General features: G+C 43.6%; 1 protein-coding gene across 3 annotated transcripts in view; it reads right to left on the reverse strand.

Moving 5' to 3' along the window:
* Positions 1-25102, reverse strand: part of LOC115135339 (protein O-GlcNAcase-like) — a 34229-nt gene extending 9127 nt beyond the window's left edge. Inside the window, exons 1-13 of one of the 3 annotated variants that reach the window (XM_065023388.1) lie at positions 24806-25005; positions 24252-24448; positions 23205-23256; positions 22908-23005; positions 16295-16425; positions 12318-12489; positions 11985-12083; positions 11567-11851; positions 10633-10791; positions 10197-10375; positions 9655-9909; positions 7345-7552; positions 4192-4362 (exon numbers count right to left, since the gene is read on the reverse strand). In XM_065023388.1, the coding sequence (XP_064879460.1) occupies positions 4192-4362; positions 7345-7552; positions 9655-9909; positions 10197-10375; positions 10633-10791; positions 11567-11851; positions 11985-12083; positions 12318-12489; positions 16295-16425; positions 22908-23005; positions 23205-23256; positions 24252-24423 (1981 nt within the window). In that variant the 5' untranslated portion in view covers positions 24424-24448; positions 24806-25005. Of the gene's footprint in view, positions 1-4191; positions 4363-7344; positions 7553-9654; positions 9910-10196; positions 10376-10632; positions 10792-11566; positions 11852-11984; positions 12084-12317; positions 12490-16294; positions 16426-22907; positions 23006-23204; positions 23257-24251 lie in introns of those variants that run through there. The other 2 variants (XM_065023389.1, XM_065023390.1) reach the window with 2 other exon arrangements.
* Between the last annotated feature and the right edge of the window lie 623 nt (positions 25103-25725).

The following is a 25725-nucleotide window of genomic DNA, read 5'->3' on the forward strand; positions in this document are numbered from 1 at the left end:
CACACCTTTCAAAACATATGAATGATTGCCATTGCCATCATTGGTTGCTGTGCCTGTGAAGCAGTTTGTGACAAAAAAAGGTGCTATAGAGTAAGATTAGATTGATAGACGATCCCAAACCTGGTGATGAGGTCTCCTGTCATGTGATGAGACAGACACAGCGCGAGAAGAGGACAGAAGAGTCAACGCTCCTGCTATAAACATCCAGTAGCAACCTCACCCTGACACCTAGAACACTTCCTCTGGTGAGGCTGGCCCCACTCAGCATACAGATGCATCCACAGGGAGGAATTCACAGCTCGCTTTCAGGTGCTTGGGAGTAAAGCAGCACCACATGCCATTTGTTGATATCAAATAATTATTGGAGACACATATCTATGTAAATAAAACAACAGTTATTTCACAGTTGTTTGTCTCAGTGTTTCACATTGCAATGCAAGTTGCTCGTCGCTTTTGTGAACAAACGACTAGTCACTTTCAAAGCAGCATTTGGAAAATACGGTGTGTACTATAGTTAGTACACACCAGACTGCGAGAGACAGTAGAGAAACTAACATTCTGAAAGCCAGATGTGAACTCCAGTGTGTAGGTGCATCCAGTGCTGGTTTAAGCCTCTTCCATGAAAAGGCCTACTTGTAAAAACAAACATGTTAGAGAGAAATGAACGGCGCCAGAGAAAAGAAGATCTAAAACATTGACGTTTATCTCTCCGCTCCTCAAGTTCGCTGCGCAAAATGTGACTGTCATTCCATCACCCATATCAAAACATCCGGATCTGATATGAAAATCAAAAAAACAATTAAAAACAATAACCAAATCAGAAAAGGTGGCCTGCGCAGACATTGGCCAGTGGTGATCCACTAGCAGTAGAAACTGGTACTGAGGATTTGTCCATCTGCACACGGTGATGGGAGAGAACAGTAGAAGATAGTCGTTAGTAAATGTGTCTCAGTCACAACACCAGGGGGGAGGAGGTAAGACTGACTGCCGGCTGCACAGCTACAGACCAATAAGGGGACAGATACATAGAACATAAGCTCTTTGATCGGGCCTCGAGCGCGGTTTAGTTATAATAGAGAAGCGTGACAAGTCATCTACATACCGACTGGTTCACCGGATGTGGGAAAGCCTTTAGATTGCTTTATGTTCTAGTCTAGCTAGCCCCCAGCTGGTCACGCTTTAGAAAGACCTACAAAATGGTTCTCTAGCGTCTAAATTGTTCTACTGGTTTAAGGGTTCATAACGCTGTTATAGCTTCGATTTAGCTGTAGTTCTGCCAGTGTGGGTTTGCTGCCTGCTGTGTACTGTATAGGTTAGAGCTCTCAGCTCTGGACAAAAACCTGTGAATGAAACATGGTTATTGTGTAACATACAGGCCATGCTGGTGCTTCAGCGTTGATCAAAATAGCTTCCAATGGCTACAGAAGATCACTCACAGAAATGTTGTTCTGACTCTTATCAAGACATGTTACATGCAGGTGAAGTGTGTCTGTGCGCACATGTGCGTTCATGCATCCGTGAGTAGTGTGTGAGTTGGAGTGATTTTAATTTCAAGGAGTATGGGCTTTGATACAGATAGAAGAAAGTATTCAGTGGAGGCTAAGCACTCTGAGCCAGCAATAACACTGGTACATAGAGCATGTGCTGAGAATAGGCTCGTCGCCGACTTTGCTGACCTCTGCATTACTCAGTGAGGGCATTTTATGAAATGAATCGTTTCAATGCGGATCGCTAATAAAATTGGCTCAGATATTCGATCACTATCTATTCATGCACCAGAATGGCCTTTCACTGTCAGTCACCTCGCTCTCCAAGCTCACAGAGTGTGTGGGGGGGGTTACCCTTGCGTCCCACCCCAGACACAGGCTGGCAGCAGGTTCTGTCTGTGTGTGTCTGTGTGTGCGTGTGTGTGAACGCAGAAGCCACCACACACAGCAAGCAGCAGTACCCCATCTCTGGACCTGTCACTACTGATACTGACAATTCACTTAGTTGTGGTGGACCAATTCATTTAGGGTTACTGTAGGGGGTGACTAGCAGTGCAAGCGGCATTCAGTTAGTCAAAGTAAAAATTAACAAATCAAAAAGTGCACTAAAACAGAATAAAAACAACAATTGAAAAGCAATGTAGCGGATGTCAATGTCTGTCGCTGATGGATATATAAGTGAAGCCGAAGTGATCCTAAAACTAACTGGGAGAGCTGACAATAAGAGTGAGTCTGTCTGCTCTAGACTCACCTTGAACACAGGTGAAAGGCGACAGAGATTAAAATGTTGCATCGCCAAGTCCACAAACATGCTTAATCATCTGTTAAGCAGACTGGGGAGTGGGCACTATAGATACAGTACATTTTCAGATGATTCATTAATATTTTTATTTTAACTGACTTGCCTGGTTAAATAAAGGTAAGAACAAATTCTTATTTTCAATGACGGCCTAGGAACAGTGGGTTAACTGCCTGTTCAGGGGCAGAACGACAGATTTGTACCTCGTCAGCTCAGGGGTTTGAACTTGCAATCTTCTGGTTACTAGGCCAACACTCTAACCACTAGGCTACCCTGCCACCCCTATGTGCATGACTAAACTACCAAAGACTGGATGGCAGATGAAAGATCATACTGTGGCACTATCAATCTTATCATGGAGAAACTGCAATGTGGCCAAACACACATCTTTAATGCTCATACAGAAGCTTACCAAAATGATATTCACCTTTGTGTATGTATTGAGCTTATCTAAACTAACCATGAGACTTCACCATGAAGCTTAAAGACTTGACATATTTTTCCCATACCTACAGCACCAGTCAGAAGCCTGGACACACCTACTCATGCATGGGTTTTTCTTTGTTAGCAGATGTTAATGCGAGTGTAGCGAAATGCTTGTGCTTCTCGTTCCGACAACGCAGTAATAACCAACGAGTAATCGAACCTAACAGCTTCACAGTCTTGAAGGAGCTTCCACATATGTTGAGCACTTGTTGGCTGCTTTTCCTTCACACTGCGGTCCAACTCATCCCAAACCATCTCAATTGGGTTGAGGTCGGGTGATTGTGGAGGCCAGGTCATCTGATTTCAGCAGCGTCTCCAGACTCTGTCACGTCTGTCACGTGCTCAGTGTGAACCTGCTTTCATTTGTGAAGAGCACAGGGTGCCAGTGGCAAATTTTCCAATCTTGGTGTTCTCTAAGCACAACCCCCACCTGTGGACATCGGGCCCTCATACCACCCTCATGGAGTCTGTTTCTGACCGTTTGAGCAGACATGCACATTTGTGGCCTGCTGGAGGTCATTTTGCAGGGCTCTGACAGTACTCCTCCTTGCACAAAGGCGGAGGTAGCGGTCCTGCTGCTGGGTTGTTGCCCTCCTACGGCCTCCTCTACGTCTCCTGATGTACTGGCCTGTCTCCTGGTAGCGCCTCCATGCTCTGGACACTACGCTGACAGACACAGCAAACCTTCTTGCCACAGCTCGCATTGATGTTCCATCCTGGAGCTGCATTACCTGAGCCACTTGTGTGGGTTGTAGACTCCGTCTCATGAGTGAAAGCACCGCCAGCATTCAAAAGTTACCAAAACATCAGCCAGGAAGCATAGGAACTGAGAAGTGGTCTGTGGTCCCCACCTGCAGAACCACTCCTTTATTGGGGGTGTCTTGCTAATTGCCTATAATTTCCACCTGTTGTCTATTCCATTTGCACAACAGCATGTGAAATTTATTGTCAATCAGTGTTGCTTCCTAAGTGGACAGTTTGATTTCACAGAAGTGTTACTGACTTGGAGTTACATTGTGTTGTTTAAGTGTTCCCTTTATTTTTTTGAGCAGTGTAGTTTTGATGTCTTCACTATTATGATACATGTTGGATTTTTTATTTTTTATAATAATAATAAATATATATATATATATATATATATATATATCATATGCTCGTATATATATATATATATATATATATATATATATATATATATATATATATATATATAGTAAAAATAAAGACAAACCCAGGAATGAGTAGGCGTGTTCAAATTTTTGACAAGTACTGTATATGTGTTTCATGTCCTACACTTACTGTTTCTGAGGCTCTGAGAAGTCGGAGTCAAGCTGTACCGTTTCAGGTGTCCATACCGTATGTACCTATTCAGTGTGTGTGTGTGTGTGTTTGTGAGAGAGTGTGTGTGTCCATGCGTACCTAGCCACTGGACAAAGGACTTGACCATGGACATGATGCTCTTGATGTCCCAGATGTAGGGGTAGAGGTCATAAAGGATGGTGCGGTTGGCTGAGTTAGACAGCCTGGTGAACATCTGGATGACCGAGCAACACATCTCCTCAAACCTCTCCGCCCGGGACTGCCACTCCACTACCTGGAGGACAGGAAACAGGGCGGTGTTCATTAGGGCACATAACAGAAGGGGCTATGATGATTTTTGTTTAACTGTGTAATCGACGACTATGGATGAAGACCGTAATGAAAATAATAGAACCTTCAATTTCATTTCAAAGTCGATAAACTTGACCCAAAAGCAGCAAAGTAAGCCTGGTTTAGGTATAACAGCCGATATAGACAAGACGAGGAAAAACCAGGAAGTTTTAGAATTTTGTGTTGTGGAACAAACAGCTGACTGAAAACGGGACCGCCGGGCTTTAAAAAATATGACACATGCAGTTGTCTCTAGTTCAGAGTGGAGATTTTTTTTTTTAAGTGGGCTATTTGAAAAATGATAACTGTGACCTTGGTCACATGACTGCCATTAGTCCTACTAATGAACATGGGCCAGTTGAGACTCTTTTAAAATACATATCCAATGGTAACATGGTCACTGATAGAACTCATCCACAGCCTTGGACAGAAATAAATGTATCGACTTTCCAGTGTGTGTGCCACTGCATGGATCAAGTTTCGGTGTTTTAGACAAACATCTCAATGGCTGCTTAAAGACACTACACAACCACCTGTGGTAAACCATGGGGTGTTGGGTTGAGGGTGCAGAGATTAACACAGAGACCGGGAGGTTTTAGTCAGCAAACACAACTTTACTAGGCCATAAAATAAACATAACAAAGAAAAGCACGTAGGTTTGGCACAGTCCTTCTCAGCTTTGGTTCTGTGTCGGTCTCTCCCGCGGTGTGCCACAGTGCTCCTTTTATGTGGCCTCCACAGCTGGTTGGCACTTCCCCTAATTACCTCCACTTGGAGCTATCCATGTCGGGGTGCCCAGCTCGTGTACTCCCAGCAGAGGGAGCCAACGTTGCAGCACGTACCTCCCTTCTATTACCACCCCCCGGGGTAGACCTCTCAGGATACCACACACACACCATTTTGTACCACAGTCGTCACCACCATCAACCCGGAATATTTTTCAGCTCTGAATATCAGAAGAAAATGTAATGACTAACAAAATTAACATAAATAGAATCTCCCTCCTCTCTACCAATACCTGGGTGGCCTGCAGGTTAAAAGCGTTGGGCCAGTAATTGGAAGGGCGCTGGTTCGCATCCCATAGCCGGTGGAAGGTGGAACAATCTGCCATGCGGGAAAAAGGTGACAGAGCTAGAGAGCGGTGTTTGTCAGACCATTGGACATCCTTAAAAATCGGTATTCTCACAAAATCGCCTGTAGCGTCTGAACAGTTGGGCCTACAAACTATTATGACACTATGACTATGACTCTATGGTGAACCCTCTCACGAACATGTTGGTTGTTTTGCTCTAGGACACCAACAGACCTCACAAGACTCGTCTGAAGGTCCCCCGGTCAATGATGCCTCAGTTTTTCCGGCACTGAGCAAATTTCAGGTCTGCTGAGCACAAAATACGTGCAACTTCCGGTGTGCGTTTACCCTGAACACTGAGGCTGTACTCAAACTAACAGTGATCAAGTAGGCTACTGTGGCTATTTGTTCATAATAGGCCTACCAGGAGGGGCCTACCATCAAAAACCATGGAGAAAATGCATCCCATAACATTTTAACATGGAAATGGCTGAACGATAGAAAAGCTGACAGTAGCTGCCAATGTGTGGTGTTCAATGTAGGCCTACATTCCATGATCATTTTGAAAAAAACATGCAGGGCTTGACATTAACCAGTTTATCCACTCGTTCTTCAGACAAGGAGGAGACTGAAAATGTTGTGTTGTTCAATGCAATAAATTACTTTAAAAAAGAGACAGGATTGTGTCAAGGAACAGATCTGGGGCAGGGTACCAAAACATTGAAGGTCCACAAGAACACAGTGGCCTCCATCATTCTTAAATGGAAGAAGTTTGGAACCACCAAGACTATTCCTAGAGCCACCCGGCCAAATTGAGCAATCGGGGGATAAGGATCTTGGTCAGGGAGGTGACAAAGAACCCGATGGTCAGAACTCCAGAGTTTCTCCAGAAGGACAACAACAATCTATGCAGCACTCCACCAATCAGGCATATATATATATATCAGGCCAGACGGAAGCCACTCCTCAGTAAAAGGCACGACAGCCTGCTTGGAGTTTGCCAAAAGACACCTAAAGACTTTCAGACCATTAGAAACAAGATTCTCTAGTTACCTTGGTGTTCTTGGGCACAGGGACTATAACAGTCTGCTTAAAACATGTTGGTATTACAGACTCAGAGAGGGTGAAAATGTCAGCGAAGACACGTGCCAGTTGGTCGGCGCATGCTCGCAGTACATGTCCTGGTAATCCGTCTGGCTCTTGTGAATGTTGACCTGTTTAGAAGGTCCCCTTCGTGCCTTTCAATGCAAAATAATCCTACTCCTGTGCATTCTGCCTACATCAAAACCTTGTTTAGGTATGTTGCATTGAAAGTGGCTAATATTGCATTGGTTCGATCACAATTTCCACAGTAAAGGGAAACATTGATAGAGTGAACTTCAATCCTGTTATTTAAATCTCGTGCTTCTTTGCGCAGGCTGCGCAGCTCCCCCGGGACTACCACGCAGAGGGAACCATTGCCCCCGGTACCAAACAAATTATAGATAAATAAATAAGATACTGTTTAGAGCCCAAAAAATGTCATAAATAACAAATGTTTCCTGATCATTCTTATAGGACATTTCAAACTTCCACAAATTGTTTTTCCATGTAGCTAATCTGTTATTCAATGCGTTTGTACTGGCTAATAGCAGTAAGGTCAAAAATAATGTACATTAAAAAATATATATATATTTTGATACTTCAAGGGGTTTTAAAAATCAAAATCAAACCACAAAATGATCCTTGGTATGACACTCTTAAAGCAATTCCATATAGCTTAAGACTTGTATGGGTTAAATGCGGAAGACACATTTCGGTTGAATGCACTCAGTTGTGGATCTGACTAGGTATCCTCCCCTCCCCCCCACCTACCTTCTCTGGCTCCTTGCCCTTGCAGTCGACACCGACGGTGCTGCAGTTAGCCCGGAGCCAATTGAACTCCTTGAGCATGTGTAGGGCCTTGGGTCCGTACTCATAGGGCAGGTAGAAGAGCTCAGCCAGCAGGATCAGGTCCTCCAAAGAAAGAGACTCTTCAGTGTACAATACCTTCTCATTGGGACCAAGCACAAAAACATCCTGAAAAACAAACAAAATGTAATTGTTTAAACATATGTAATTTAATTGTAAGTCACTTTGGATAATCTGAGTAGCTTTGTATGTAATTGTCAGACACACACACACACACACACAACCAGACCTGGGTTCAAATACAATTATGGGTATTTCAATTACTTTCAAAGACATTTGTATGTACAGTGCCCTCGGAAAGTATTCAGACGGATTGACTTTTCCCACATTTTGTTCCTTCATAGCCTTATTACAAAATGTATGAAATAAAAATCCTGAGCAAACAGGTTTTTAGAAATGTTTGCAAATTATTTTAAAAAACAGAAATACCTTATTTGCACAAGTATTCAGACACTTTGCAATGAGACATGAAATTGAGGACAGATGCATCCTGTCTCAATTGATCATCAGAGATGTTTCTACAACTTGATTGGAGGCCACCTGTGGTGAATTCATTTGATTGGACATGATTTGGAAAGGCACATACCTGTCTATATAATATCCTACAGTTGACAGTGCATGTCAAAGCAAAAACCAAGCCATGAGGTCGAAGGAATTGTCTGTAGAGCTCCGAGACAGGATTGTGTTGAGGCACAGATCTGGGGAAGGATACCAAAACATTTCTACAGCATTGAAGGTCCCCAAGAACACAGTGGCCTCCATCATTCTTAAATGGAAGAAATTTGCAACCACCAAGACTCTTCCTAGAGCTGGCTGCCCGGCCAAACTGAACAATCGGGGGAGAAAGGCTTTGGTCAGGGAGGTGACCAAGAATGCGATGGTCACTCTGACAGAGCTCCAGAGTTCCTCTGTGGAGATGGGAGAACCATCCAGAAGCAATCTCTGCAGCACTCTGCCAATCAGGCATTTATGGTAGAGTAGCCTGGCGGAAGCAACTCCTCAGTACAACGCACATGACAGCCCGCTTGGAGTTTGCCAAAAAACACCTAAAAGACTCTCAGACAATGAGAAACAAGATTCTCTGGTCTGATGAAACTAATATTCAACTCTTTGGCCTGAATGCCAAGCGTCACATCTGGAGGAAACCTGGCACCATCCCTACGGTGAAGCAAGGTGGTGGCAGTATCATGTTGTGGGGATACTAGTCAGGATCGAGGCAAAGAGGAACGGAGCAAAGTGCTGAGAGATCCTTGATGAAAACCTGCTACAGAGCACTCAGGATCTCAGACTAGGGGCGAAGGTTCACCTTCCAACAGGACAACAACCCCAAGCACACAGCCAAGACAATACAGGAGTGGTTTCGGGACAAGTCTCTGAATGTCCTTGAGTGGCCCAGCCAGAGCCCGGACTTGAACCCGATCAAACATCTCTGGAGAGACCTGAAAATAGCTGTGCAGCGACAGTCCTCATCCAACCTGACAGAGCGTGAGAGGATCTGCAGAGAAGAATGGGAGAAACTCCCCAAATACAGGTGTGCCAAGCTTGTAGTGTCATAACCAAGAAGACTTGTGGCTGTAATCGCTGCCAAAGGTGCTTCAAGAAAATACTGAATAAAGGGTCTGAATACTTATGTAAATGTGATATCTTTTTAAAATGAGCAAACATGTATATTGTGTGTAGATTGGTGAGGTGGAAAAAACAAATGTAAATCAATTTTAAAGTAAGGCTGTAACCTAATAAAATGTGGAAAAAGTCAAGAGGTCCGAATACTTTCCGAAAGGCACTGTATATCTCTTCCTCCCATTCCTCCTCAACCAAATCACAGGTAGGCCTTTGCAAATATGCCATTATACGCAGCATTATATTACACACTGAACCACGTGAAGTTAAATTAAAATGTGTTGAATTGAGTAGAAGTGTGAATTTCAGTGACAGGTTTTTGCATAGCACATGCGCAGAACTCCCCCCTACATGGTATCGCTAGTAAAATGTCGGTGTCGTGACAACACTACTCCCATAATGTATTTGGAAATAAATAGATTATTTATAGGAATTGTTTTGAAAACACTTAAATACTTTTCAAATTCCAATAAAAGTATTTGAAAATAATAATTTAAAATATTAAAATACACAGAACATAAGAATAACAAATAATCAATCAAATACACACGTATACGAACCCAGGTCTGAGACACACACAAACGTCTTACCTGTTTGAGCTGTTCGTCTGTCTGCATGGGGGCCATGTCAATGTCCTCCTCTGGAGACTTGGAATCAGGAACTAGGACCTCCCGGTCTGTGTCCATGGGCTTCAGATCCTCCACCATCTTGTCTAAAAGGACCAGGCTGTTCTTGGTCTCAGTTTCAGCCTCCGCTACAGGGTCTGGCTCTGGCTCCGTCTCATATGGTTTCTCCACAACCATCTCCATGGGCTCTTCGTCAGACTCCTTCTTCTCAACATCCACCTGAACAACAGAAGCGTTTGGGGAAACAAGTTATCGCCTCACTATCTCCGTGATCCCCCGGGGATCTTTTCATACTATTGCGTGTTTATTGTCGATCGGTTGTAATGAAAATCTTTTTTTTTTTTTTTGTCATATGTAGACTAATGTGAGACTTCAGTGACAACACAGACAAACAAGGGAAATGAGCTCAAAGCCATTGGATGTGCATTACATACTTTATGTACTATCTATCTAATATTAAAATGATCTAAAATAATCTAAGTTAAATTGGTAACTAACTACCCCACCTCTTGTTGTTGCAGACTCTTGGCCATGGGGTGGTTATTGGGGTCGGGGGCACCTGTGGGGGCCATGATGGGCTGTCGGAACACTGTAGTGACTGTAGTACCAGCGCAGAGGGAGGAGGCGCCTAGTGATGACACGTTAATAGCTGAACTCTTAGCTCCGCTATGGGTTACCTGGCGACCTGGAGAGGAGACGAGAACAGAGACAATGTCAACATGCTATACACGACAAATATATAAAGGCTTAAATAACAAATATCAACATACTATGAAAAATATATAATGTCTAGCTTTAATGGATGATTGACGAGTGTTTAAAATCCAGTGGTGGATTTGAGAGGCATTTAACATTGCTCCAAATGATACAGTATGAAGTAAGGCAACAGAAATACATACACAGGTGTTATATGCAAGATGATAGGTAGGTCACGGTGCTTACTGTTGTACTGGTGAGGCACTAAAAACTCCCCCAGCCACTCTGAGAGGGCCAGTTTCAGGGCGAGCTGAGGGCTATACAACATGTCTGTCTCCAACTCCTCATCACTGCCCTCATTTTCCAGCTTGATCTGGATAGACACAGTACTGTCCTCTCCATCCGCTGAGAGGGATGGAGGAGGATGGAGAGAGAGGGAGGAAGGGAGAGAGAGGGAGGAAGGGAGAGAAGGGGAAGGAAGGACAGGGATAGATATAGATACCATAACAAGGTGTAATGTACAGGCCTGTTTGAATACTGTGAAAGTGCCCCCTTCCCTTCCTCTATTGGAGAAACCACTCATGTGACTGGATGGAACTGAAAGCCATGTAATCTGAACGGACAGAATGCTGTGCTCTTTCGAGAACATATCTTTTTGTGTCATTCTAAAAACCTACAGACATGAGACTTGGGGACAGCCATTGTGTGACCCTACTCTACTCTATAAACACCAAAACAAACATTCACTTGGCCTCCAAATAGACACGTGGATTAACCATGCATAACAGTGCTAAAAGACCCTACACCTTTAAGACCGGGATGATTACTGATTACAAGGGTTACTTCTATCCTACTACTCTTGGTTTCTCTGTGGCGCTTCATCGATCAATTATTGTCATTAATTGGCAATAACACACCAGTTTAGGACAACAATAAAAAACCAACACAAACAGCAGTCCTTGAGGACCAAAGCTGTACAACCCTGCTTTAAGACGTTTGCCTTTTAGGTTAACTCTGGCAAATTGCAGAACATAATGTCGCTGAAAAAAATACATCTATTAAAAGAGAATAAATAAATAAAGTCCATCCCAGTCAGACTAATTTCACTGTACCCGAGAGTGCCAGAACGGACAAATTAAATCTATTGTGGGATTAAAACTAAAGTCTAAATCAGACTTACTCATGGCGACATCCTTACGCACTCCGTTCATGTTGGATTTGTACCAGGTGGCCAGGGTGTGGATGGCTACGAAGTTGGACTCGAACTCACAGTTGGGGTTGGTGAGAACCCCCTTTAGGCGGGGGATGAGCTCCGTGGAGCGCCCCTTGTACGGCCCCAGGAACAGACGCTTCTGGTCGTAGTCGTTGGCATGGATGTTGTCCCAGATTACCGGAGCTCTCTTCAGGATTTTAGAGACCTCCTCTATTGATTCCACTGTGATGTCTTTCGATACCACCTTAGGACCTGGAAACATAATTTCAGATACATCTAGGAGTCATAAAAGTTATAAAGTATGTTACAAGGTCTGTTGGTGTTTAAGGTTAATCTAATGAGTGCCAAAACATGTGTAATTTGAATTTGTTCGGATCTACTGTACCTGTCCACAGCACTTCAATGCCAGGTAGCAGCTTCTCTCCCACTATGTGCAGGTAGGGGGACTGGGCAACATTGGGGTAGCAGAACGTTCCACAGTACTCTGGTTTAGTAAGACACAAAGAAAAACATACATAGAATCTATATCTTCCATCAACTATGAATCCGGACCAAATTTCAGTTACATACATAAACACAGGGCACGTCGATACACAGATACAGGTTATCCAGGGTCGTGTTCAGTAGGCACAAAACTGAAGAAAACATCCCGAAAAGGAGGGAAACCAGGAGATACCATATAAACTAAGAAATGCTTGTGTGTGTGTGTGTGTGTTACCTGTGGGGCAGAAGAGAAAGGTCTCAGGCTCTCCCAGGTACTGAAAGATCTCATTGGTGATGGACACCTGGGCATGGGCGAAGGAGCTGAACACTTCCTTGTCGGCGGGGCACATGTTGTGGTCAATGTCGTCAAACAGTAAGGCAAATGACTTGCAGCCAAAGTGAGTCACCTGAGCGAGAGTATTAATTATGAGACGATGTGTTAAGACTCCAGTAAATGAGTAAGTGCAGACAGTCAAAGATGTAGAGGCCATAGAATTAGGAATTAGAATGGACATGAACCGTATGATGATATTGGTCAGCCATTTTGGTTAAGGGGTGGGTCAATCATGGTTTGCCAGTGCTGTGATAAGATGGTGTAAAATAATGAATATATTTGCACTGTATGTTTGTTAGCTAGCTAGCCAGTCAGTTGAAATAATTCAAAAAATGTTTCTAATTAACTGCCAATATGCTAACATTCCACTCAAACAAACCAAAAACTGGACAAAATCAGTTGATGACAGGACTTTGACAAGTTGTACATTTGCACTCACCTCTTTCCAAGAAAACACAAATGTGGACATTTATGATTGGTTAACATATTTTAGAGGCAATATATACATAAAATGTGCTATAAAACCTGTATTGATAATTATATATTACGCCGCAGGCTGCTGTTTTACAGGTTCCTAACCAACTTTTATATTTTGTTCGTTTTTTCCGCATTGTTTATAACTTATTTTGTACATAAAGTTACTGAGTCCTACGCAAAGGATGTACTGCTTTCCGGAGACCAGGCCCAAATCCCTGTCATTAGCATGAAGAAAATGCGGAGATACAGAGGGAGAAGGTTGGGGTACTGTTTTGCTAGAACAGACTGGAATATGTTCCGGAATTCATCCAATGGGATTAAGGATTTTAGCTCATCAGTCACTGGCTTTATCAATAAGTGTATTGACGAAGTCGTCACCACAGTGACCATAAGTACATATCCCAACCAGAAGCCATAGATTACAGGCAACATCTGCACTGAGAAAAAGGCTAGAACTGCCGCTTTCAGGGAGCGGGACACTAACCGGACACTTATTAGAAATCCTACAATTGCCTCAGTTCAACAAACAACCAAGCAAAGTGTCAATACAGAACTAAAATTGAATCCTACTACACCGGCTCTGAAGCTCTTCGGATGTGGCAGGGCTTGCAAACTATTACGGACTACAAAGGGAAAACCAGCCGCGGGCTGCCCAGTGACGCAAGCCTACCAGACAAGCTAAATGCCTTCTATGCTCGCTTCGGGGCAAGCAACACTGAAGCATGCATGAGAGCACCAGCTGTTCCGGACAACTGTGTGATCACACTCTCCATAGCCAATGTAAGCAAGACCTTTAAACGGGTCAACATTCACAAGGCCGCGGACCAGACTGATTACCAGGGAGTGTACTCAGAACATGCGCAGACCAACTGGCAAGTGCCTTCACTGATATTTTCAACAGCTCCCTGACTGAGTCTGTAAACCTAGATGTTTCAAGCAGACCACCATAGTCCCTGTGCCCAAGAATGCGAAGGTAACCTGCCAAAATGACTACAGCCCAGTAGCACTCACATCGGTAGCCATGAAGTGCGTTGAAAGGCTGGTCATGGCTCACATCAACACCATCATCCCAGAAACCCCAGACCCACTCCAATTCGCATACCGCCCCAACAGATCCACAGATGATGCAATCTCTATTGCACTCCACACTGCCCTTTCACACCTGGACAAAAGAAACACCTACGTGAGAATGCTGTTCATTGACCAAGGCTCAGCATTCAACACCATAGCACCCACAAAGCTCATTACTAAGGTAAGGACCCTGGGACTAAACACCTCCCTCTGCAACTGGATCCTGGACTTCCTGACGGGCCCCCCCAGGTGGTAAGAGTAGGCAACAACACATCTGCCACGCTGATCCTCAAAACCGGGGCCCCTCAGGGGTGCGTGCTTAGTCCCCTCCTGCACTCCCTGCTCCCCACGACTCCGTGGCTAAGCACGACTCCAACATCATCATTACGTTTGCGGAGGACAACAGTGATAGGCCTGATCACAGACAACAATGAGACAGCCTATAGGAAGGAGGTCAGAGACCTGGCAGTGCCTGGACAACAACCTCTCCCTCAATGCGAGCAAGACAAAGGAGATGATCGTGGACTACAGGAAAAGGAGGGTCAAACAGACTCCCATTAACATTGACGGGGCTGTAGGATTTGGTCGAGAGATAAGTTCCTTGGTGTCCACATCCCCAACAAACTATCATGGTCCAAACACACCAAGAACACCCCTTTCTCACCAAGTAAGGCACTACAGAGGGTAGTGCGTACAGCCATTTTTTCCCCCACCTTTATTTGACCAGGTAGGCTAGTTGAGAACAAGTTCTCATTTACAACTGCGACCTGGCCAAGATAAAGCATAGCAGTGTGAACAGATAACAACACAGAGTTACACATGGAGTAAACAATAAACAAGTCAATAACATAGTAGGAAAAAATAATCTATATACATTGTGTGCAAAAGGCATGAGGAGGTAGGTAATAAATAGGCCATAGGAGTGAATAATTACAATTTAGCAGATTAACACTGGAGTGATAAATGATCAGATGAACATGTGTAGGTAGAGATACTGGTGTGCAAAAGAGCAGAAAAGTAAATAAAATAAAAACAGTATGGGGATGAGGTAGGTAAATTGGGTGGGCTGTATACCGATGGACTATGTACATTTACATTTACATTTAAGTCATTTAGCAGACGCTCTTATCCAGAGCGACTTACAAATTGGTGCTTTCACCTTATGACATCCAGTGGAACAGCCACTTTACAATAGTGAAGTACAGCTGCAGCGATCGGTTAGCTGCTCAGATAGCAGATGTTTAAAGTTGGTGAGGGAGATAAAAGTCTCCAACTTCAGAGATTTTTGCAATTCGTTCCAGTCGCTGGCAGCAGAGAACTGGAAGGAAAGGCGGCCAAATGAGGTTTTGGCTTTAGGGATGATCAGTGAGATACACCTGCTGGAGCGTACATCACTGGGGCCAAGCTTCCTGCCATCCAGGACATATATAGCGATAAGACTGCTGAACAATTAATCACATTGGACCCCCTCTTTGCTTTTACACTGCTACTACTCTCTGTTTATTATCTATGCATAGTCACTTTACCTCTACCTACACATACAAATTACCTTGACTAACCTGTACCCCTACACATTGACTCGGTACCCCCTTCATTTTGCCTCATTATTTGGTAAATGTTTTCTTAACACTATTTCTTGAACTCCATTGTTGGTTAGGGACTTGTAAGTAAGTAAAATCATGATTATACCTATTAACATAGCCACTCTAGTAATTTAATATGGTAGACTATGTACTCAGTCAAGGATGTAAGACTATAGACCGTGATGAAATATTACCGTTATTAGCAAGACAGTTCTCCTCTAACCCAATCCTAACATCTCAATCAGCACATTAGCAGTGGTTTTAGTGCATTATCTGAAAGGGAAGGAGGGGTGCATTTAATTTTTGGGGATTATTATTTATTTTTTGAACCCCCCTTTCTCCCCAATTTCGTGGTATCCAATTGTTAGTAGTTACTATCTTTTCTCATCACTACAACTCCCGTACAGGCTCGGGTGAGACGAAGGTCGAAAGCCATGCGTCCTCTGAAACACAACCCAACCAAGCCATACTGCTTCTTAACACAGCGCACGTCCAACCCGGAAGCCAGCCGCACCAATGTGTCTGGGGAAACACTGTGCACCTGGCGACCTGGTTAGCATGCACTGCGCCCGGCCCGCCACAGGGCCAATTGTGCGTCGCCCCATGGCACTCCCGGTCGGCTGTGACAGAGCCTGGGCTCAAACCCAGAGTCTCTGCTGGCAGAGCTAGCACTGCGATGCAGTGCCCTAGACCACTGCGCCACCCGGGAGGCCTTGGGATACATTTTTTAAGACAGGTTTGTGTTACCTGGTCGAGTTTCCTTTTGAGTGTGGACACTTCTTTCTGGTTAGAGAAGGTGATGTCGAGGCCCGGGGAGATGGCATAGATGAACTCAATCCCATACTCCTTTGCAGCACTGATCAGGGTAATCAGCTGTTCTATGAGAGAGAGATGCATTAGTTGTTATAGATACTATTTCACAACTATTTCACAGCAGTGTCTTTTTAAATTTTACTATTCAATGTGCCACTCACTCGCACACACTTTGTATTGATGTGAAATATGTGAGACAGTTTGTTTATTACATAGCTGTATTATAACTATAACATATAAAATATGTTATGAATTTGCTGAAGGGATGCTCAGACCTAGAAATGTAAAACTGAAATGCTATGAGAATGTTCAAGGAGGCAACTTAATTCCCTTTAAAAGAAAATAAAGCAAATATTGCAGAATAAGGTTACTGTTAAAAACATCCTGATTTGTTTCATCCAAATAAAAGTCCCAAAATTACATATCACTTCACCTTTGTATTTTGGGAGAAATGTATACTTAATTTGAATTTGACCGAAGTCGTGATGGAAAGCATTCGGAAAAGTGACGTCAAGAAAAGGACACACGAGTGAATATCAGCAGGAGTGAAGCCATTGTCCACATAAGACAGTGAAGACCAACATCATACCTAGTCCTCTGGTTGTTTTAGAAAAATAGATTTTGCACTATGAATAAAGCCAACTTATCATCCGATCATATCCTGTGTTTTTCTTAATTCTGTATCAGCAAAAAAATCTATGATAAATATACACACACACACCCAGTCAAAAGTTGACACGCCAACTCAGTCAAGGCTTTTTCTTAATTTTTTACTATTTTCTACATTGTATTATGAAATAACACATATGGAATCATGTAGTAACCAAAAAAGTGTTAAACAATCATTGTCCTGCTGGAAGGTGAACCTCCATTCCAGTCTTAAATCTCTGGAAGACAAACAGGTTTCCCTCAAGAATTTCCCTGTATTTAGCTCCATCCATCATTCCGTGATATGCAACTGTTCAGGGAAGTCAGGAACCAATACACGCAGTCAGTCAGGAAAGCTAAGGCCAGCTTCTTCAGGCAGAAGTTTGCATCCTGTAGCTCCAACTCCAAAAAGTTCTGGGACACTGTGAAGTCCATGGAGAACAAGAGCACCTCCTCCCAGCTGCCCACTGCACTGAGGCTAGGTAACACGGTCACCACCGATAAATCCATGATTATCGAAAACTTCAATAAGCATTTCTCAACGGCTGGCCATGCCTTCCGCCTGGCTTCTCCAGGCGCACTCAAGGTACTAAACGACATCATAACCGCCATCGATAAAAGACAGTACTGTGCAGCCGTCTTCATCGACCTTGCCAAGGCCTTCGACTCTGTCAATCTCCATATTCTTATCGGCCAGACTCAGTAGCCTCGGTTTTTCGGATGACTGCCTTGCCTGGTTCACCAATTACTTTGCAGAGAGATTTCAGTGTGTCAAATCGGAGGGCATGCTGTCCGGTCCTCTGGCAGTCTCTATGGGGGTGCCACAGGGTTCAATTCTCGGGCCGACTCTTTTCTCTGTATATATCAATGATGTTGCTCTTGCTGCGGGCGATTACCTGATCCACCTCTACGCAGACGACACCATTCTATATACTTTCGGCCCGTCATTGGACACTGTGCTATCTAACCTCCAAACGAGCTTCAATGCCATACAACACTCCTTCCGTGGCCTCCAACTGCTCTTAAACGCTAGTAAAACCAAATGCATGCTTTTCAACCGATCGCTGCCTGCACCCGCATGCCCGACTAGCATCACCACCCTGGATGGTTCCGACCTTGAATATGTGGACATCTATAAGTACCTAGGTGTCTGGCTAGACTGCATACTCTCCTTCCAGACTCATATCAAACATCTCCAATCGAAAATCAAATCAAGAGTCGGCTTTCTATTCCGCAACAAAGCCTCCTTCACTCACGCCGCCAAGCTTACCCTAGTAAAACTGACTATCCTACCGATCCTCGACTTCGGCGATGTCATCTACAAAATGGCTTCCAACACTCTACTCAGCAAACTGGATGCAGTCTATCACAGTGCCATCCGTTTTGTCACTAAAGCACCTTATACCACCCACCACTGCGACTTGTATGCTCTAGTCGGCTGGCCCTCGCTACATATTCGTCGCCAGACCCACTGGCTCCAGGTCATCTACAAGTCCATGCTAGGTAAAGCTCCGCCTTATCTCAGTTCACTGGTCACGATGGCAACACCCATCCGTAGCACGCGCTCCAGCAGGTGTATCTCATTGATCATCCCTAAAGCCAACACCTCATTTGGCCGCCTTTCGTTCCAGTACTCTGCTGCCTGTGATTGGAACGAATTGCAAAAATCGCTGAAGTTGGAGACTTTTATCTCCCTCACCAACTTCAAACATCAGCTATCTGAGCATCTAACCGATCGCTGCAGCTGTACATTGTCTATTGGTAAATAGCCCACCCATTTTCACCTACCTCATCCCCATACTGTTTTATTTATTTACTTTTCTGCTCTTTTGCACACCAATATCTCTACCTGTACATGACCATCTGATCATTTATCACTCCAGTGTTAATCTGCAAAATTGTAATTATTCGCCTACCTCATGCCTTTTGCACACATTGTATATAGACTCCCCCCCCTTTTTTTCTTTTCTCTACTGTGTTATTGACTTGTTAATTGTTTACTCCATGTGTAACTCTGTGTTGTCTGTCACACTGCTATGCTTTATCTTGGCCAGGTCGCAGTTGCAAATGAGAACTTGTTCTCAACTAGCCTACCTGGTTAAATTAAAAAAAAAAATAATAATAATAATTCCTTCAATTCTGACCAGTTTCACAGTCCCTAATGATGAAAAACATCCGCACAGCATGATGCTGCCACCACCATGCTTCACTGTGGGGATGGTGTTCGAGGTGATAAGAAGTGTTGGGTTTGCGCCAGACATAGCGTTTTCCTTGATGGCCAAAAAGCTCAATTTTAATCTCATCTGACCAGAGTACCTTCTTCCATATGTTTGGGGAGTCTCCCACATGCCTTTTGGCGAACACCAAACGTGTTCGCTTATTTTTTTTCTTTAAGCAATGGCTTTTTTCGGGTCACTCTTCCGTGAAGCCCATTTCAGTGGAGTGTACGGCTTAAATCAAATCAAATATAAAATTTTATTTGTCACATACACATGGTTAGCAGATGTTAGTGCGAGTGTAGCGAAATGCTTGTGCTTCTAGTTCCGACAATGCAGTAATAACCAACAAGTAATCTAGCTAACAATTCCAAAACTACTACCTTATAGACACAAGTGTAAGGGGATAAAGAATATGTACATAAAGATATATGAATGAGTGATGGTACAGAGCGGCATAGGCAAGATACAGTAGATGGTATTGAGTGCAGTATATACATATGAGATGAGTATGTAAACAAAGTGGCATAGTTAAAGTGGCTAGTGATACAGTGCCTTGCGAAATTATTCGGCCCCCTTGAACTTTGCGACCTTTTGCCACATTTCAGGCTTCAAACATAAAGATATAAAACTGTATTTTTTTGTGAAGAATCAACAACAAGTGGGACACAATCATGAAGTGGAACGACATTTATTGGATATTTCAAACTTTTTTAACAAATCAAAAACTGAAAAATTGGGCGTGCAAAATTATTCAGCCCCCTTAAGTTAATACTTTGAATACTTTCGCAAGGCACTGTACGTGTATTACATAAGGATGCAGTAGATGATATAGAGTACAGTATATACGTATACATATGAGATGAATAATGTAGGGAACATTATATTAGGTAGCATTGTTTAAAGTGGCTAGTGATATATTTTACATAATTTCCCATCAATTCCCATTATTAAAGTGGCTGGAGTTGAGTCAGTGTCTTGGCAGCAGCCACTCAATGTTAGTGGTGGCTGTTTAACAGTCTGATGGCCTTGAGATAGAAGCTGTTTTTCAGTCTCTCGGTCCCAGCTTTGATGCACCTGTACTGACCTTGCCTTCTGGACGATAGCGGGGTGAACAGGTAGTGGCTCGGGTGGTTGCTGTCCTTGATGATCTTTATGGCCTTCCTGTGACATCGGGTGGTGTAGGTGTCCTGGAGGGCAGGTAGTTTGCCCCCGGTGATGCGTTGTGCAGACCTCCCTACCCTCTGGAGAGCCTTACGGTTGTGGGCGGAGCAGTTGCCGTACCAGGCGGTGAGACAGCCCGACAGGATGCTCTCGATTGTGCATCTGTAGAAGTTTGTGAGTACTTTTGGTGACAAGCCTAATTTATTCAGCCTCCTGAGGTTGAAGAGGCGCTGCTGCGCCTTCTTCACGATGCGGTCTGTGTGAGTGGATCAATTCAGTTTGTCTGTGATGTGTATGCCGAGGAACTTAAAACTTACTACCCTCTCCACTACTGTTCCATCGATGTGGATAGGGGGGTGTTCCCTCTGCTGTTTCCTGAAGTCCACAATCATCTCCTTAGTTTTGTTGACGTTGAGTGTGAGGTTATTTTCCTGACACCACACTCCGAGGGCCCTCACCTCCTCCCTGTAGGCCGTCTCGTCGTTGTTGGTAATCAAGCCTACCACTGTGGTGTCGTCCGCAAACTTGATGATTGAGTTGGAGGCGTGCGTGGCCACGCAGTCGTGGGTGAACAGGGAGTACAGGAGAGGGCTCAGAACGCACCCTTGTGGGGCCCCAGTGTTGAGGATCAGCGGAGAGGAGATGTTGTTGCCTACCCTCACCACCTGGGGGCGGCCCGTCAGGAAGTCCAGTACCCAGTTGCACAGGGCGGGGTCGAGACCCAGGGTCTCGAGCTTGATGACGAGCTTGGAGGGCACTATGGTGTTAAATGCCAAGCTGTAGTCGATGAACAGCATTCTCACATAGGTATTCCTCTTGTCCAGATGGGTTAGGGCAGTGTGCAGTGTGGTTGAGATTGCATCGTCTGTGGACCTATTTGGGCAGTAAGCAAATTGGAGTGGGTCTAGGTGTCCTATGGACAGATAATGCAATCTCCACTGTGGAGCTTTGCAGCTCCTTCAGGGTTATCTTTGGTCTCTTTGTTGCCTGTCTGATTAATGCCCTCCTTGCCTGGTCATTGAGTTTTGGTGGGTGGCCCTCTCCTGGCATCCGCCAAACCCAGATTAGCCCATCGGACTGACAAATGGTGAAGCATGATTCATCAATCCAGACAACGCGTTTCCACTGCTCCAGAGTCCAATGGCGGTTGGTGATCTTAGGCTTTTGTGTGCGGCTGCTCGGCCATGAAAATCCATTTCATGAAGCTCCCGAACAGTTCTTGTGCTGATGTTGCTTCCAGAGGCAGCTTGGAACGCGGTAGTGAGTGTTGCAACCAAGGACAGACAATTTTTACATCCTAAGCACTTTTGCACTTGGCGGTCCCGTTCCTGTGTGCTTCCGTTCCTACCAATTTGGGGCCGAGCCCGGCAAGTGCAAAAGTGCTTAGGACGTAAAAATGGTCTGTCCTTGGTTGCAACACTTAGACGATTATACTTCAGAACAACAGCACTTACTGGGGCAGCTTTAGCAGGGCGGAAATTTGACGAACTGACTTGTTAGAAAGGTGGCATCCTATGACGGTGCCACATTGAAAGTCAATGAGCTCTTCAGTAAGTCTTCAGTCTACTGCTAATGTTTGTCAATGGGAGATTGCATGGCTGTGCGCTCGATTTTGTACACCCATCAACAACAGGCGTGGCTTAAATAGCCGAATCCACATACTTTTGTATACTGTATATAGGCCAATGAAGATCAGGCAGTTCAGAAAAAATAAAGATGTACTTGCAATAACAATGACATTAATCCGATTGGTATTCGACCATTAATCTCTACAAAACGTGTAGTATTCTGTTGGAATTGTTGTTGTAGCTAGCTTATTCCATCCCAAAACCCCACGCTAGATCCGTGTGAGGCAAGTTCGTTTTGCATGCCCCGGGCACTTAGCTAGCTGGCTATCATCATCTACTAACAACCTAACATGCCAAAACTCTTTTGGCACTTTAGTACCTACTTACTCGATTCACATCCAGCATCGAAAGCGCCCACCGTGGTGCTGTAAGTAACACAGGTGGTGTCAGTGGACTTGGAGCCTACATTGAGTGTGGCCAAAGAGCGGTTTCTTAGCATCAGCTTCATGTTGAATCTACTCTTCCGCTGTTGTTAGTCTGCCCGAAGAGGTAGGACTGTCTTCCCATCTAGCGCATTTTTTATCAAAATGAATGCAGGTAAACAGTGCACTGCCACCCCTACCAGTTCTTCTCATGACGTCAAAGCTGCCATGTATTTTTGGTATATGAGTTTTTGATAAATGTAATTCAAATTTCAAAAATAGAAGTGTATTATTATTGTTAAAATACACTTTTGCGTAAAGACTGTTTTGATGGGATATCAATCTAAGTTGCTAGATTTGTGAAAATATACTGTGCAACCTTCCCTTGCTGATGTATTTCAGAGTAAGCTCATTCATTCGAAAATAAATCTAGTGCAACAAGCACAAACAGCAACACCTGTACACTTTTATATGTAGGTATATGTGACAGGAATCATTTCAACCCATGTCCATGATGAGACAAGCTCACCTGCTTCTTCTACTGAGTACATCTCTCTCCAGAACATCCTGTGCTTGTAGTCATCTTTAGGAGCGTAGAGGTATGTGTTCAAGCCCCATTTCTGCTGTCTGGGGAACACAACACATATTGTGATTAACACAGGCTTTGTGTGACACGGTTTGCTTTGTTTATCACAGAACATATTGACAACGTTCATTGAAAACATTTCCAATGACATTAAAAATGACCGTACATTCACCGATTCCATTATGATAGAGCACTAGTAAACACCATACGCCAGCCTGCTGTACACAGACATTATATTACCTCCTGAACAGCTCTTTCCTTTGTTCCATTGTCCATGGCCGGCCGTAGAAGCCTGTTGAAAACAAAAGTCAAACAGTCAGTTTTAACACACATAGCAAACATTTCAGGTCTGCAGACATCCACCCCCATCTATTACCCTGGCTTTGTACGTTCAGCTGCCACGCGTTTGCCATGGCGGTAGCAATGTGAGACAATATATCCACAGGAAAGTATTATTACATCAACTTTTCAAAGCGCTGGTAATGCGTTCACCGGAAGCATGCGCAGAACCATGTAAACACGTGCACGAGCTCAGAAAGTATGCATGTATTTGTATCTAGTGCACATGATTCAGGTGATAGAAATCTGAAGTAACTACCGGCGCTTTGAAAAGTTTACAATTATATACTCAACAAAAATATAAATGCAACCTGTAAAGTGTTGGTCCCATGTTTTTATGTGCTGAAATAAAAAATCCCAGAAATGTTCTATATGCACAAAAAATGTAAACAAATTTGTTCAAAAAAATTGAGACATCCCTGTACGTGAGCATTTATCCTTTGCCAAGATAATCCATCAACCAGAAAGGTGTGGAATATGAAGAAGCTGATTTAAACAGCATGATCACTACACAGGTGGGGACAACAAAAGGCCACGCTAAAGTGTGCTGTTTTGTCACAACACAATGCCACAGACGTCTCAGGTTTTATGGGAGTGTGCCATTGACATGCTTGTGAGAGGAGTCTTTCCTGATTCAAACGCTCATTTCTGCCCCACATAAAATTCAGCTATGCTGATCGGTTTAAACATAACGACATCCATAATTCATATAGATGGGTCATCGAAATTGAACAATTGTTAATTGTACAATACAGAGTTAATGACACGTTGTCCTGAATAATCACAATTATTCTCTAAAACGTATCAAGCTCAGCTGTAAAAGTAATGGTTAGCTGGCAAATGTGTCTGCCACTCTCATCTGACTAGTCTGCAAATCATGTATGCATCAAAGACAGTAACTATAACAAAACAACGTAATTTATCAAGAAGGTTATATGTTCTGCTCACCCTCCACGACTCCACTAATGAATTTCCTGCGGCCCGACAGCTCCACCTCTATGTTTATCGGTTCTTCCACAAGGCCAGATGCTTCGGAACCAGCCTTAGATGGCCCCGAACATGGGCTCGTTTCAGTCTCCGCTTGAGACGTATCCACCACCGGCGTGTCTTTCTGAACCATTTCTACAGACGGTCTGTTCTCGTAGCTAGCACCAGACAGGGTTGAGAGAGAAAAATATATGTTTGAACAAGATCTGAAACTCCGGTGATAGCGAGGAATTTGAGGATATGCTCACAGGCCGCAGAACACAACAAATATTGCTCGGCTTGTCTGTTCAAATTAGATTCACGCAAACAAGTTTCTAGTAAAACGAAACGACAGCTAGATGTTAGCTAGCTTCAGTTACCAATCTGTCAAAATATGAATAGGTAGCGTTAGCTTGCTCGTTGGCTAACGTTGCTAGCAATTCTGCCTTCCGCTGTGCAAAAAATACTTAATTTAGAATAATATTATGTCATATTGCATATCTGTTGACATACTTGTGCGCAACAAAAAAACATACATTTACGATTAATAAAGTATATATTTGTTCCTGTGAATATCTCGACTAGTCTTTTTAGATTAGCCCTAGTTTCCGCAGATTCTTCCTGTTTACACCGACTGCGCATGTTCAGGAGACTGGATCAAACTAGTCGCCACCAGACAGTGGCAAAACACTATTCGCCTTGGAACATCAGTGGATCGCGGCGAGTTACATGCCATTTGTGTTTCTATTCTTTTGGCCAAATTATATACACAAAAAACACACATTGTCTTATTCTACAAAAATAAATTGAACTGTATTTTAAGAAAATTAAATACTCTCCGAACAAAAAAGCTGTTAGAATTATAAGTGCATGTATGTCCCTTAAGGTCCTTGTGTAATTGTAATGTAATATTGTACCCCCTAGCTCGATTGTCCATTGTATATACATATATATAAATAATTGTGTTCCCTGATGTACTTTCTGTATTGATTTGTTGTTAAAAATAATAATAAAGAAAGAAAATAAATGTGTTTCTATTTCCGGAAACATTCGCGCGACGCCAGCGCATGCTAGTGGCGGGAGGCGAGTTGTGATACTTTTAGTTGAGAGCGTGATAGTTTGACTGACAGAACCGCACGAAATACTCAAAACGATCAACATAACAAGCATTATATGTTCAGTACGAGGCTGTCACAATAATTGGAGGCAGTTTTTACAACAAACAATGTTTTGAACACCAACCTCTACGACGTCGATCTGAGTGTACCTGTGGTAGGCTGGACATATGACATTTTTAACAATGTTTTTGTTCTGAGTTCACTGCATCCGCCGTGGAGCCCAGTTTCATAATAGCACCATATGTCCCAGCTGCTTGCCATAGTCTTGAAGGCATTTTTCACCCTGCCAGCTCCTCTTAGTTCTATTGAACACCGTGGGACCAACTCTCCTTCCGAAC

The sequence above is a fragment of the Oncorhynchus nerka genome, linkage group LG10 (genome assembly GCF_034236695.1).
Source record: "Oncorhynchus nerka isolate Pitt River linkage group LG10, Oner_Uvic_2.0, whole genome shotgun sequence".
Classification (NCBI taxonomy): Eukaryota; Metazoa; Chordata; class Actinopteri; order Salmoniformes; family Salmonidae; genus Oncorhynchus; species Oncorhynchus nerka.